The sequence below is a fragment of the Podarcis gaigeae genome (assembly GCF_964106915.1).
Source record: "Podarcis gaigeae genome assembly, chromosome: 3".
Classification (NCBI taxonomy): Eukaryota; Metazoa; Chordata; class Lepidosauria; order Squamata; family Lacertidae; genus Podarcis; species Podarcis gaigeae.
In genome coordinates, this window is record NC_139680.1 from 74968620 (window position 1) to 74983462 (window position 14843).

The following is a 14843-nucleotide window of genomic DNA, read 5'->3' on the forward strand; positions in this document are numbered from 1 at the left end:
ATTCCATCATAGCTTCAGGTTTTGATATTAACCTTCCCTCTGGGAATTAATAATGATTCAGTATATATGAAATTTTAATAGGCAAGGTAGTGCCTTCTTCTTAACTTTTTTTTTTTAAAAGACGAAGAATGATTAGGCTGAGACTTCTAATTAAGAAGCCTTAAATTTTTGAATGGCCCCATGGCAGAATAGCTCCAGCAGTAGAGGGAAGCACACAGGTGCTAGCTCCAGACTTGCCAGACAGGGAGTTTTTTTGACCCCTCTTTTTCATCAATAAGCCCCTTTCTCCTGTCTGTTGGACTCTGCACACAGGAAGGACATAGCCCAGTGCACCAGACAAAAAAGACTCTAGTCTATGTACATTATTCTATATCCTCTTTCAGATCCTAACTCAAAGCAACTGCACAGCAGAGCTTGTGAGTCTTAAGAGCTTAGAACCACAAATAATGTTATTTATTTACTTATTTATTAAATTTGTATTCCAGCATGGGTGTAGCTAGGATTTTTGTTTAGGGGGGCAGGCCTTTTGTTGGGAGAGGGCAGAACCTTAGTTTGCTATGTATTTTTATTGAATTTTATTGATTCAATATTTCCCCCACCTCGGCTGCGCTAATATATATCAGCGCTTCAGCCAGTGTGGTGTAGTGGTTAAGAGCAGTAGACTCGTAATCTGGTGAACCAGGTTCGATTCCCCGCTCCTCCACATGCAGCTGCTGGGTGACCTTGGGCTAGTCAGACTTCTCTGAAGTCTCTCAGCCTTACTCACCTCACAGAGTGTTTGTTGTCAGGGAGGAGGGGAAAGGAGATTGTTAGCCGCTTTGAGACTCCTTAGGGTAGTGATAAAGTGGGGTAACAAATCCAAACTCTTTTTCTTCATCATCCAAAGATCTCAGGGCAATTCACAGCATAAAAATACAGAATAAAACCCAAAGTACATAATAAGAACAAGAAAACAAACCAATAACCTCCCTTCCCACAAATACATTTTAAAAGATCTAGACATCAGCCAAAGGCCTAGTTGAAGAGGAACATTTTTGCTTTACGCTTAAGATTTATGATGAAGGTGCAGACTAGCCTCCCTGAGGAGAGCATTCCACAAACAGGGAGCCGCTGCAGAAATGGCCTGATCTCGTCTTGCCACCCTCCAGGCCTCTTGTGGAGAGGCACACGAAAAAGGGTTTAAGATGATGATTGCAGAATCTGGGTTGGTTTATATGGGGTGAGGTGGTCCTTGAGATACTGTGGTCCTGACCTGTTTAAGGCTTTATAGGTCAAAAACAGCACCTTGAATTGGGCCCAGAAACTAACTAGCAACCAGGCAGGTGGGCCAGGATTGGTGTAATACACTCAAGCAATCTTGTTCTGGTCAACTACCTGTCCACCAAATTGTACACCAGCTGAAATTTCCAAACCGTCTTCAGAGGCAGCCCTCTGTATAATGAGCTGCAGTTAGAATTCCTGATCCTCTCTTCTGGTTGTGGCTCCAACACACCTACATTCAGTACAACATTGCTATCAATTAACAGCTGCAAGGTAACTTTGAATCTCTGTTCTGTCCTCTTAGGTTTTCATGTCAAATGGTCATGCTTCCACCTTTTTTAGAGTAGCACAATCTTTCCTTGTTAAAGAACGCATTTTACTCTTTAGCGTTGTTAATGTATTAGGGTTAAACGCACCCGTGAATTCATGCTTATATGCTGTAGTGTATTAATTAGTTTGTAATTAAATTCCTTTCCCCACCCCACTGTAATAAATACCATTTAAACTGAGTTTTTGTTTTGGTTTTGAATTCCTAGGTTCTGAACTCTTTAGACATATTCTCAGGGCAAACTTTAAATATGTTTTTCTAAGAAGTAGATCTCTTACATGGGTTGAGTGGTCACTCAATGGGTTGACCACTCAACCCATGTAAGAGATCTACTTCAACCCATGTAAGAGATCTACTTCTTAGAAAAACATATTTAAAGTTTGCATGTGAAAAACATGCACACACAGGTTCTTTGTGACATGTATAACAGCTGGCTCTGGAGAAACCAGTCTGTAACTAAAAGAAACACCATGTGGCGTTTTCTATAGCAAAGGAAAAAGATAGCTACTGGAAAGGATTCCTTTGACCAGGCTAGTCTGCCATGCATCTCTAATGAAAACAGAGGGAGGCCAGCTCATTTGGGGACGGGGGTGGTAGAAGCTATGTCCATGTATTGACTCTCTCTAATTTTAAGGATTTATTTATTTGCGTATGATATATGCTCCACATGATGTGCAAGGGAGATTTCATTTCAGTTTTTTGATATCTATCCATATAAATAGCTAGCTGTAGCATAATGATGTGATGGATTGCTGGGTAATGATCCAGTCAGCATGCAATTATTTGTTAATCTAAAAAAAAAAATACATACTGACCAGATCATTACCCTGCATTCCATCACCTTTAAAAAAAACCTAAGTAGCAGTTTGGTAACCTGAATGAAAAAATAATAATCAAATTAGGTTACCACGGTTTATATGGGCAGTATAGGTACGAGGAAATGGAAATCAGTGGACATAGGGAAAATGTGTTTACTACAAATTTATTTCATTTTCACTGCTCAGGTTTTAGCTCCTGTATGAACGATTAGCTATTAATTTCTTTTAGTAAGCTCCTTGAGGGTGTCTATTATTTGTTTCTTCTCTGTCTTCCTCTGTCTCTCTAATGTCCCCCCAATGAATCCACAGGAGGTAATTTCTGTACGGCTAGAGACCTTGTAGAAGAAATTAAGTCGTTAACAGCTGAAAGAGAGCGACTGGAGGGACTTCTCAACGAATGGTTCACGCTGAGTGCCAAAAATGTCCAAAAATTAGAGAGAATGAAAGAAGGTTACAAGAGACTGAAGGAAGAAATGGTGCAAGGGGAGTCTGCTTTTGGTAAGTGGAGCAGTTGGCCAGCTGTTGGGGTGACAGAAGCCTGGCATTTCCTGGGCTGTGTGTCATTCAGTATCCTGCCTGAACTGATGAGCAGCCATCTAATTTATATGACATAAGAATAGTTATTTTGATGGGCAATTCTGGCAGACCATTTGATATATATTAGGTTGAATGTGCTGTCAGCCTCAGAGTTTGTCATTCTTGAGGGGTATTTTTCCGCCTGGCGTTGTGTATGCTGATGATGTAGCAGGCTTTGAGTTGATTTCGTCTTGCTTATTTTTTGCATAGCCTCCTGTGGTGAAAAGCCTGCTAACTGACAGTGAGAATGTCTCTGCATTCATAGCTCCTGCATAATTTAATAGTGCTCTGCACATAGAATTGTGCATGCTTCAGTTTTAATCCATAGGAAATATAAGATCCTGCAAGCCCAGGAAGAAAGCTGCCTAGCATCACTGGGTTTTTGTTCTCTAAGCATGTTGTGTAAGGATGTAATCCACAGCATGTGTAATGTTTTGAAAGCAATAAGTCTTTATTTACCTGAAAGATTAAGGTGGATTTTGCCAGTTTAGTGACTAGAACTGTCCTGAAAAGGTAAACATGGTTGAGATTATTAATCACATTGAAACTAGGAAATATTTTTCATGTGTTGACATTGGTCAGCGGAGCTTATTTTAAACCACAGGCTTGGCTTTGACAGGACTCCCACACCAGAGCAAGTAACTGAGAGGCAAGCAATGTGGCTAAGGTGGCTGACACCTATGTAGGCACACCTGAACCAACCAGAGATAGGCTGAGGTTGTTGTTGTTTAGTTGTTTAGTCGTGTTCGACTCTTTGTGACCCCATGGGCCAGAGCACGCCAGGCACTCCTGTCTTCCACTGCCTCCTGCAGTTTGCTCAAACTCATGCTGGTAGCTTCGAGAACTGTCCAACCATCTTTTCCTCTGTCATCCCCTTCTCTTTGTGCCCTCCGTCTTTCCCAACATCAGGGTCTTTTCCAGGGAGTCTTCTCATGAGGTGGCCAAAGTATTGGAACCCTAGCTTCAGGATCTCTGCTTCCAGTGAATAGGCTACCTCAGCCTATTCAGCCCTGAGTGCTCACAGAAAGACCCTGATGTTGCCAGTACCAAAGAGGAAAGAGCTAGCTATTGGGCTAAACTGTGCTGGATGTTTATAATATAGTTTGTTTGCGTTCAAGCTTTTCTTTCACCAGTGGTGGTGCTGGTCTTTAATCCTTTTGCCTCCCCTCCCAACTTTTGATACTGATTTCCTTCTCTGCCCTCACCCGCAATTTGCAGTGGGGGGAAAAGATCCAATTGGAGTTGCTGTGGGGAGCAAAGAGTTAACCCCACCCACATCCGAGTTGCAACCCAGATTGGAACCCTGCTCTGGAAATCTTTGAAGATAACAACTTGCAGACAAGCTGATGATAATTGCTGTGTGTAGCTTGCCCCATAGATGTGTAAAAGTTATGGCTTAGTTAGCTAAGCATTTATTGGTCTGACATCACTTTGTTTTATGTTAGGGGTGGACTATGGCCCTTCAAATTTCAGCAGTGCCCTGTGTGAGGCCAAAATGTGCCCCCCACCCTGCTTCTCCCCTCCCGTTCTGCTCAATTCACTATGTCACAGTTGTGACGCCCTGCGGCGGCCCTTAGGCTCAATGCCCAGTGCAGCAGAACTGGTTGCACCATCCTAAGGGCTGCATTAACGCATGGTCAGCTCTCCAGGCACTGAAACATAAAAGTGGGCGAAGCAAAAAAAAAAAAAGTTTAGAAGAAACTATTTTAGGGGATCTTGGGGTGGCTGTCACAAAAACCTTTCATCATCACAACAGCGTACTTGTGAGAGTGGTCAGCAGAGGCACCATATTCTCACGATGATTCAGGGCCCCAACACAACATTGCGAGGAGGCAGGGGGCAGAGCTGAGCACTCTCTGATCATTGAGATGGCCTGGTCCCCTCAAAAAACATTGACCCCCCAAAGTGCCTTGGCCTTTTGGAGCTGGCACCTATGGTGGCCAGTGAGTTATTAAATCTTACATATAATAAAAATGCAGGAGTGTCATTGTGCTGTTTTCATTGGTGGTTTCCCAAGGTCCTAAAGGCAGGGGTCAGGACAGGTTGCCCTGAGAAAGCAGCATGCTATTTAAAGTGATTTCCCTCTTGGTTACATGTGTGTGTGTATAGCCAGTCTCCTCCTCTTCATCCTTTGGCTGTCTAGCTCTGTTTCAGACACACATACACACAGAATTTGCTAACTGACTTTCCTCTCGGCTTGTGCATGCATGCGCACAACCAGTCTTCTCTTCTCTTCTTCCTTTTACTCTCCTGCTCCATTTCATATAAATAATACATGTGCAGGCAGGCACACATAATTTCCCTTCCAGTACATGAGGTGAAATATGAATGGAAAAACAAATGTAAAGAACTGCTTTCTGTTCCCAGCACAGAAACATAATTTTAAAAAGGTAAAGATACTGAAAAGTTGATCCACTGTTACAATAACCATCTTTCAGAATATAGCATGGAGATTAGTTTGGTTTTCAAGTGAGTGTCTGATCACTGATAGATCTATTCTTGTTGCTAGGTAGTCTCTGTAAAAGAAAAGAATAATGTTCTGTAACATTTTGCTAAGGGTGCTGTCCTCAGATCTGTTCTCCTTTTTCTGAAATTTTACCCCCAGTTGAACTTCCAAACTGCTTTTTAAAACTGCCCTAAATTTAAAACAGTCTTGGGATTTGATGCTGGAATCCCCACCTGCCTCAACCCCTCCAGGAAGAAACCACACACACCAGCTCAGTTTTCCCTGTAAAGACTGTAGTGCTACATTCCCAAACTTGGGTTTGAACTCTGGGGAATTTATAAAACTGTTTTGAGGGATTCACCTTCCAAAAGGAGAAAACTTAGCAAATTTTGGATGACAGCATGCATGCCGGCTTGTATCATTGTTTGCTTGTATCAGAGTGTCATCATCCTTTGTTTAGGGTGTAACTGCATTAGAAAACACACAACAATAGGTGTTGCTTCCCCCTCCCTCTTAAGATGAACCTTACATTTCTTAACAAAAAAAATTCCTTCCAGTAGCACCTTAAAGACCAACTAAGTCAGTTCTTGGTATGAGCTTTCGTGTGCATGCACACTTCTTCAGCACTGACTTAGTTGGTCTTTAAGGTGCTACTGGAAGGAATTTTTTTTGTTTTGACTATGGCAGACCAACACGGCTACCTATCTGTAACTTACATTTCTTGTAATTCTCAAGCAGTGACTACAGAGAATATGTTCTCCTGGATAATAAAGCCCAGTGGAGCACAAATTCCTCCAAGCAAATATAAATAATTAAAATGAGTGATCCCCATTTTACTCTGTTATCTACTGCATGTCTCTCTTTAGGCTATGGTAATTTGTTTAGCTCTGATTAAATTAAGCATCTGATGGGTGTAACAAATTTTGTTGAAAACAAACCTATGGTGCCTTTTAAGGATTTTTTTTTTACATGAAGTTATTTGCAATATTGTTATATATATTAATGTTGTTGATCCCCCATTTGCTTTTTAAAACAAAAATTCTTTATAATGGGTGTATTATTATTATTATTATTATTATTATTATTATTATTATTATTGAAAAACATCCCTACATATTTAGCTGGAAGACCTAGTTTTTGGGAATATTTCTTGAAATATTTTCTTAATTGGCCAGTATATCATATGGGTAATATTTTACATTTATAGAAGCGTTCAGTGTGCTTCATTTACATGGTCTTCATTTACATACAGTAATCATATAGTGGGTCAGCGTTACCCCATTTGCAAGGATTATATTTGGGTTGACTGAGAGCTCGTTATTCACCTATTGTTGCCTAGTGATATTAGCCATATGCCAGGTTTACAGTTGTTAGGACCCATCCTACTCTGCTGATTGCAAATTGCTGTAACTGATTTTAACATTATACTTTTATATTACTGTAATCTGTCCTCGGCCCTTATGGTGAAAGTGGGTGTACTTGTATATTTGGGTTGCTGTACCTCCAGGAAGGGACATGAGTGGCGCTGTGGGTTAAACCACAAAGCCTAGGGCTTGCCAATCAGAAGGTTGGCGGTTTGAATCCCCACGACGGGGTGAGCTTCCATTGCTCGGTCCCAGCTCCTGCCAACCTAGCAGTTTGAAAGCACATCAAAGTGCAAGTAGATAAATAGGTACCGCTCTGGTGGGAAGGTAAAAGGTGTTTATGTGTGCTGCTCTGGTTCACCAGAAGCGGCTTAGTCATGCTGGCCATATGACCCGGAAGCTGTACGCCGGCTCCCTCGGCCAATAAAGAGAGATGAGCGCCGCAACCCCAGAGTCAGTCACGACTGGACCTAATGGCCTGGGGTCCCTTTACCTTTACCTCCAGGAAAACCTGGACATGTTCTCTTTTGGGGGGGGCCAACATGCCCATCCGGGCAGATTTTTACATTTTAAAGGCAATGTCTGGGTTTGGGGTTTTTTTTTGGGGGGGGGGGTGGTGGTTCTTTTTTGGGGTTAAGACATGCATACTTAGGAGGGTGCTGTGCCTGGGAAGCAGAAGTGCCGCGGCGGAGTGAGGCCATTGCATGGAAGATCAGGTTGGAGCTGGGGTCCTGCCTTCACGCGGGCTGACAATGGCTCAGGCTGTGGCTATTCTGCACGCCGCAGTGGCCTCACACATGCCCTCGCCTGTATGCCTCTTTTCCTGGCTTGGGCTACCAGTGGCTCAGGCTGTCCTCTTTTTTGCTTTTCTAGATATGGCAACCCTATGATACTTTCCTAGTTGTAAGTCCTGCTGAAGGCACTTGAACGTACTGCTTAATAAACATGCATCAGATTGCACTGAATAGTTTATTTTATTTACAAGATTGATCCAATACCTTTCCAGAAGACCAAGAATTATATAAAACACAATCACATTAAATCAAGATCAGTGTCAAATTAACTGAAGTTTAGATGCAGTATTAGTTAATACTATTATGTTTAACATTTGATGGGTGCCAAAAATACTTCTGTTTAATTTTTTTAAGGTTCTTAAGTTTGTGACATGAAAATGGAAACATTTATTAGGATGTTTGAGCACATTCTAGTAAAGTGGTGATGGCTTGCAGCTTAACCAGTGAAGTATTGGTAGGGAATGGCAGTATGTAATAGCTTAATTATTCTTCTTGTCTGAAAGTTTTAATCAAATGTATAGGCATACATCGTAGATACTGTGGGTTCGGTTCCAAAGTTTTGTAGATTGTTGAGCACTGATTATATTGGGACCAGATTTTTTAAACAAATTGTAACACATTCAAATACATTGCCTTTTTGCAGACTCAGGTAGTTGATAAAATCTCCGCAATTCAAAGAATAAAACTTACTATGAGTGCCAAATGGATGTGATAGCATCTGCATACACCCTCTAACAAAATTATTCTAAAAGATTTGCCTGTGGGCTCTCTGCATGTTTTCATACACTGATATAAGCATGAGTAGAAGGATCAAAACAGGGAAGAGTGGCTAAGCTTTCGTAACTGTTAATATTTGGCAGGCTGAGAAATGTATCAGAAAATGTAATGGACTTGAGGCTGCCTATCCATTTAATCAAGGCAATTGTGCTAAGTCCAACCCAAACTGGTATCCTTTACAATTAAAAATATTAGGATAAATGTATAACTCTAGAAAAGCAAATCACTCCCAGTTAATGGAAGCTGTAATTTAATATGCTCTTCTTTAGTTTAATCTAGTTTGTTTAGTTGTATATCCACAAATGACTATTTCAAAGATGCTATTTCAAATATGATAAGAGACCCATATAAACTGGCAGTTGTCTGACGCCCTTCTTAGTTTTCCTTATCAGGGTATGAATTTTGCCCCAGTTGATTCTGAAGCCAGAGAACTCCCCAAATAATGGAAACTTCTAATTTGTTTTAATCAAGCACACCATTGTGGGAAAAAGAGCATCATTTGTGTCCAGTATCACCATGTGTTCATGTCCCCAAATAGTGGTGGTCTCAGTGACCTGGTTTGCATGTAACACTAAGCCAAACCATTATTTCCTTACTGTCTGCTTATGCAAGCTAAAGGATGTCACATAGAGGATGTCACATAGAGGAGGGAGAAAGGTTGTTTTCTGCTGCTCCAGAGAAGCGGACACGGAGCAATGGTTCCAAACTACAAGAAAGAAGATTCCACCTAAACATTAGGAAGAACCTCCTCACAGTAAGAGCTGTTCGACAGTGGAATTTGCTGCCAAGGAGTGTGGTGGAGTCTCCTTCTTTGGAGGTCTTTAAGCAGAGGCTTGACAACCATATGTCAGGAGTGCTCTGATGGTGTTTCCTGCTTGGCAGGGGGTTGGACTCGATGGCCCTTGTGGTCTCTTCCAACTCTATGATTCTATGATTCTGTTACCAGATCAAACACCAGGTGTAAGATAAGTCAGGCCCGCCCTGGTACCCTCTTTCCAAAAGAATACCTGTGAGGGCTCCATTTACACAACCACTAGATGTCATATTTTTCATCGTCTTCACACCAGCTAATTTGGAAAGCTAAAATTTACTAAGGCGCTAATATAGAAAATTTCAGTGAATTGGATCAAATGCTTTCTCTCATCTGGTTACTATGCCAAAAGCAGGCCCTGGATCAGAGCCCTTTCTACCTGAAATGAACTTGATCTGAATGAATAATCAAAGGAATAATTATTCACAAACCTGCTGCCAAAACTGTTGGCAGGATCTAACTATCAAGATTAATGAATAAAATTGGTTTGTAGCATGAAAACCAAAGATGATCTTTCACCAGTTTGAACAAAAAATAAAATATGTTCATACACAGGACGGGCTATTGAGTGCTGTTATTAGACACAGCACACCTATCTGTAGAGTGGAAAAGGTAGCTTTTGAATCTATTATTATGTAAGGAACTAGCGTGCAAGTTCAATCTTTGTATATTGATAGAAAGGCTACATTATGATCCTGGCACTCTCCAGAGTCTTTTGTGCCTGTGTGTCTTTTTTTTTTTTTGAATAATTATAAGCAATATTGAGGAACATGTACTGAAATAAATTAAAGGATGGGATAAATTACCATGAATATTAGCATCACAAATATACTAGGAGGAATAGAGATTTTAAAGTTTTGAATGTCAAAACTAGGCCACGAGGCCAAGAAAAGTGGGAATTAGATAATACTGAAAATTTAAACAACCACCAGAAATAGCAAGGGGTGACAACTGGCTCTGCTTAGATCACCAGGCTGGAGGAAGGGGGATGCATCACTATTCCCGCCTGACACACATGAGTTTTGGCTGCCATTTCTTGGCACAGGTAGAGTTATGTGTTAAATGGTGTGTTGTAAATAAAGTGGTTGGTTCTCAAACTTAATCTGTTCTGGAAGTCTGTTCCAAAACCAAAGCATTCCAAAACTAGGGCATGCTTTCTCATAGAAAGTAATGCAAAATGGATTAATCCGTTCCAGACTTTTAAAAAACAACCCCTAAAACAGCAATTTAACATGAATTTTACTATCTAATGAGACCATTAATCCATAAAATGAAAGCAATAATCAATGTACTGCACTATAAAATAAATAAGACAGTATTGTAAATGATAATATATATTTTTTTTAAAAAAAATTCTTACCTGCACAGATGATAGTCATTGTTTGGATGGGGGGCTTTTATCCATTTCCGTAGTCACACAATTAATCAATCAGTAGCTGAACTGGGTTCCACACAGTCACAAAACAAATTAACCGAAAAAGCCTCAAAAACAAAAACACAAAATACCGTATTTTTCACTCTATAACACGCACCAGACCATAACACGCACGTAGTTTTTAGAGGAGGAAAACAAGGAAAAAAATATTCTAAACGAAATAGTGGATATATGATTTTTGTGGTTCATGCTGTGGCCACAGACATGTGATCTGACAGTGCGTTTGGAGTAGCCCAATGCAAAAATCCTGAGGATCCATGTGGATCCATGCTTTGTAACCACGGAGGAGGGAAGGAAGGGGAACCATGGATCCTCTGCTCACGACTGCAGCAGATCCCCACCACCACCCGCAGGCATTCGCTCCATAACACACAGAGACATTTCCCCTTACTTTCTAGGAGGAAAAAAGTGAGTGTTATGGTGCAAAAAATACGGTAAATAGCAAAAACAAAAGTGCCAAACTTAATCCATTCCAGAAGTCCGTTTGACTTCCAAAATCACAGCTTCTGATTGGTGCTGGTGCCATAGAAACAATAGCCAACAGCCACATCAAACGTTCGGCTTCTGAAAAATGTTTGAAAACCTGAACACTTACTTCCGGGTTTTTGGCATTTGAAAACCAAGGCGTTTGAGAACCAAGGTACCACTGTACATTTATCACATATCTATTTGCCTGTATATCACATACCAAATATTCACCTGATGAATCTGTTCCTGAGAGCAAGTGCCACATCTCTGCCATAAAGTAGCTGCCAAAATATGTTTGTTTTTTAGGGAAATGGTTGTGGGTATAAGCCCTCATATATTTCACCCTGGGGCCCACTCTCCACTAAACACTATTGCAGGGCGATTCCCCATTCTTTTAAATACCGGTAAATCTCACACTGGGTGGATTGGTGGATTATTGTATGAAACTGAAACAGCAAAAAGCACTATTTAAAAACTACCAGCGTTAAATGATAAAAGCTTCAGATAGACATACTTCGGAAATCTAATTTAGAACATCCATGCGAAAGAGACCAAAGAACACATTAGATATATTATTTAATGTGTTCTAATTGTTGGAAAAAATGATTTTTTTAAAAAAATGTCATTTTAACGAGTCTTTCACAGCCTGAAAATAAGCAACATAGCAGGTTTATTTTTTTGAAGCAAGTTTAGGTGTAGAAAAGATGTGCTAAAGATTGTAGAACCATGGATATGTTGAACTTGGATTGGGGAGACCTTGGCTCAAATCCCCAGTCAACTTTATAAAGGTGAATTAGCAGTCTTGAGCCTGTCACCATCTCTAAGCATGAGCTACATTAGTAGAGTTCATAAAATGGATAACCTGCTGACCACTGAGGTTTTAAGAGTAATTCTGCATGATATTCAGCATCTCAAGATTTTGCCATGCAAACTCAATGAGAGTCTCCTTATTTCCTGTAGTTTCCAGTACCACTACAAACATTGTATTGTAACCCAACTTTATAAACAGGGAAAGGTAAATGGTTCTGTTAAAATAACAATATTAATTGCAGGTGTCCAGAAGACTTTCTCCAAATTTGTGTTTCTTAAGAGGAGAGCTGCCTCTCACTATTTAAAATGGTTGCAAATAAATGTATGAGTGAGACTGACAGACAGGTCTTTCTGCTTTTCTATTGTTGATGCCTTACTTACTGTTACTTAGATAGAAGGAAGCAGAAGTCAAGGGAAGAGATTTAATCACATAATAATCAGGGCTAGAATTTTAAATGGGACGCATCATTAGCATGTTAATGAGTTTTCTCTCTTGATGCCAGCTGCCATGTATAAAAGGTTGCAGAAGTAATGCAGAGATGTGGCTTTGCAAAAATGTTTATCCTTTGATCAGTATATGCCTTGTGGGACAGAATCTGTGATTTTTAGAAAAATGTTTTACTTCCTTTTGAATAAACATGGTTTCAGCTCATGATTTAAATATTCAGGACACAACCAGCCCATGCGGCTAAGGACACATATCCCATTGGGACAAACAAGTTGGCATTTCTTCTGCACAAGCTCCATTAAGAGGAATTGGAGCTCATTAGGTGAATCCTACCGAAAAAGTATAAGGAAGCATCTGTATCTGATGGAGTTGATTTCTGCTGTTACTTCCTTTGCCCACTTCTGTCTGGGTTGGCAATGAATCTCCTCCTAGCATTTTCAGTTCACCAGTTTGAGGACCCACTGTGGGCTTGAGTGCTGATGTTGTCAAATGTATGAGTGGTACATATTGTCAAGAGGTGTATTTCTACCCCATACTGGGAAACTTTTCTTTCTTTTCAGTACACACAGTGTTTTAAAATTATTTAAGATGATTTAACAGAACAATCTTATTATTACATATTCATTTTTAAAATAGGTGTAGCATGCTGCAGAGTGGCTCTATTGTATAAATGCAGATTTTCAGTGGCTTAGAAATTCTGTACGTCCTTGTGTGTGTTTCTGAATCTACACATGGTCAGCAGTATTCCATCATTTCCTAGATTTTATTTTATGCTTGATATGGGTTACCTTATGCTAAAGTGGAAATATTATAATTCTGATTCCATCTGCCTAAATAAATCATTAAGACTAAATTGCATAGGACGCATAGCAGATGGGTTCCCACCTGAAGGCAGCAGCCTTTAGTAACATTCTTTTGACCACTTCTAATATGAGAGGGGCTGTCAACATTCCCTTGCATCTCCCCTGCAGGGGACGCATGCAGAAGAAACCATCTGAAAAGTTGTTTGGATTGCTCAAGGAGGGGTGCTTTGTAGCTTTCATCTGAAGTTGTCCCAGATGAAACAGATTTTGTGAAGGCAAAGCAGCAGATAGAACTGCAGATTCACTAGGAGTTTAATTCTAGCTGAATAGATTTCTTATTTTAGTCCTGTATCATTATGGAAATTTTATTATGAACCAGAAGATTCACATATATGAATACATTTATGTGATGATTAGTATTGTTCCCCCCTCCTGCAATGGAGTTTTTTTAGCACTGCAGAGGGTTTCAGAGCTCAGTGATAGAGAATCTTTCTTGCCTGCAGAAGGTTCCAAATTCCAGGTAGTGCCGGGAGTGACACTTGCTTGTGGCATTGGAGAGCCACTGCCATTCAGTGTAGACAGTACTGAGCTAGATGAATGAATGGTCTGACTCAGTATAAGACAGCTTCGTGTGTTTATAAACTGAAACCAATGGCCTACTCTTATCCTGACATTAATTCTTGGGATATTTTACCATAATGACATTTGCCATAGCCTCCTGTTGTCATGTTCAAAATGTTATATTAATTTGTATTTTTTACTAAAAATGCAATCACATATCCACCATAAATTGGTCTAATCCTCTTTAAAGCCATCCAAATTGGCAGCCATCACCATTACATCTCGTGAGAGTGAATTCTGTTGTGTAGCTGTGTGCTATGTGAAGCCACTGAGCCTCTTGGGCTTGCTGATCAGAAGGTCGGCAGTTCGAATCCCCGCGATGGGGTGAGCTCCTGTTGCTCTGTCCCAGCTCCTTGCCAACCTACCAGTTCGAAGGCACATCAAAGTGCAAGTAGATAAATAGGTACCGCTGCGGCAAGAAGGTAAACGGTGTTTCCGTGCGCTCAGCCTATGGCTTCTGTCTCTGTGTTCTGTGCACCAGAAGCAGTTCAGTCATGCTGGCCACATGATCTGGAAAACTGTCTGTGAACAAACACCGGTTCCCTCGGCCTGAAAGTGAGATGAGCACCACAACCCCATAGTCGCCTTTGACTGGACTTAGCCATCTAGGGGTCCTTTACCTTTTACCTTTACCTTTCATGTGAAGTACTTTATTGCCCTAATGTTTATCACTTTATTGTTGCTTACGTTTACCGTATTTTTCGCTCTATAGGACCCACTTTCCCCCCTCCAAAAATAAGGGGAAATGTGTGTGCATCCTATGGAGCGAATGCAGGCTCCTTGGCTTCAGCGATAGCAACGCGAAGCCTCTGAAGTGCAGAGGGAGTGCTCCCTCCGTGCACTGGAGGCTTTGCATTGCTTTTGCTGAAGCCTGCAGAACGAGAGGGGTCGGTGCGCACCGACCCCTCTCGCTCTCCAGGCTTCAGGGATAGCCACCTGAAGCCTGCGGAGCGCAGCGTGAGTTCCTGCTGCGCTCCACAGGCTTCAGGTTCCTTTTGCTGAAGCCAGGAGAGCAAGACTCTCCAGGCTTCAGCAGAGAGGGAGAGCTACGCAGCGCCCCTTCAGCCAAGCGGGAGGAGAAATG

General features: G+C 41.0%; 1 protein-coding gene across 8 annotated transcripts in view; it reads left to right on the plus strand.

Moving 5' to 3' along the window:
* Window positions 1–14843, plus strand: part of DISC1 (DISC1 scaffold protein) — a 149302-nt gene that overhangs the window by 54104 nt on the left and 80355 nt on the right. For 6 of the 8 annotated variants that reach the window (XM_083732261.1, XM_083732263.1, XM_083732260.1 and 3 more), the window contains one exon: window positions 2716–2904. The exons of the other annotated variants lie outside the window; for them this stretch is intronic. In XM_083732261.1, the coding sequence (XP_083588387.1) occupies window positions 2716–2904 (189 nt within the window). The remainder of the gene's footprint in view (window positions 1–2715; window positions 2905–14843) is intronic. 8 annotated transcript variants of the gene reach the window in all.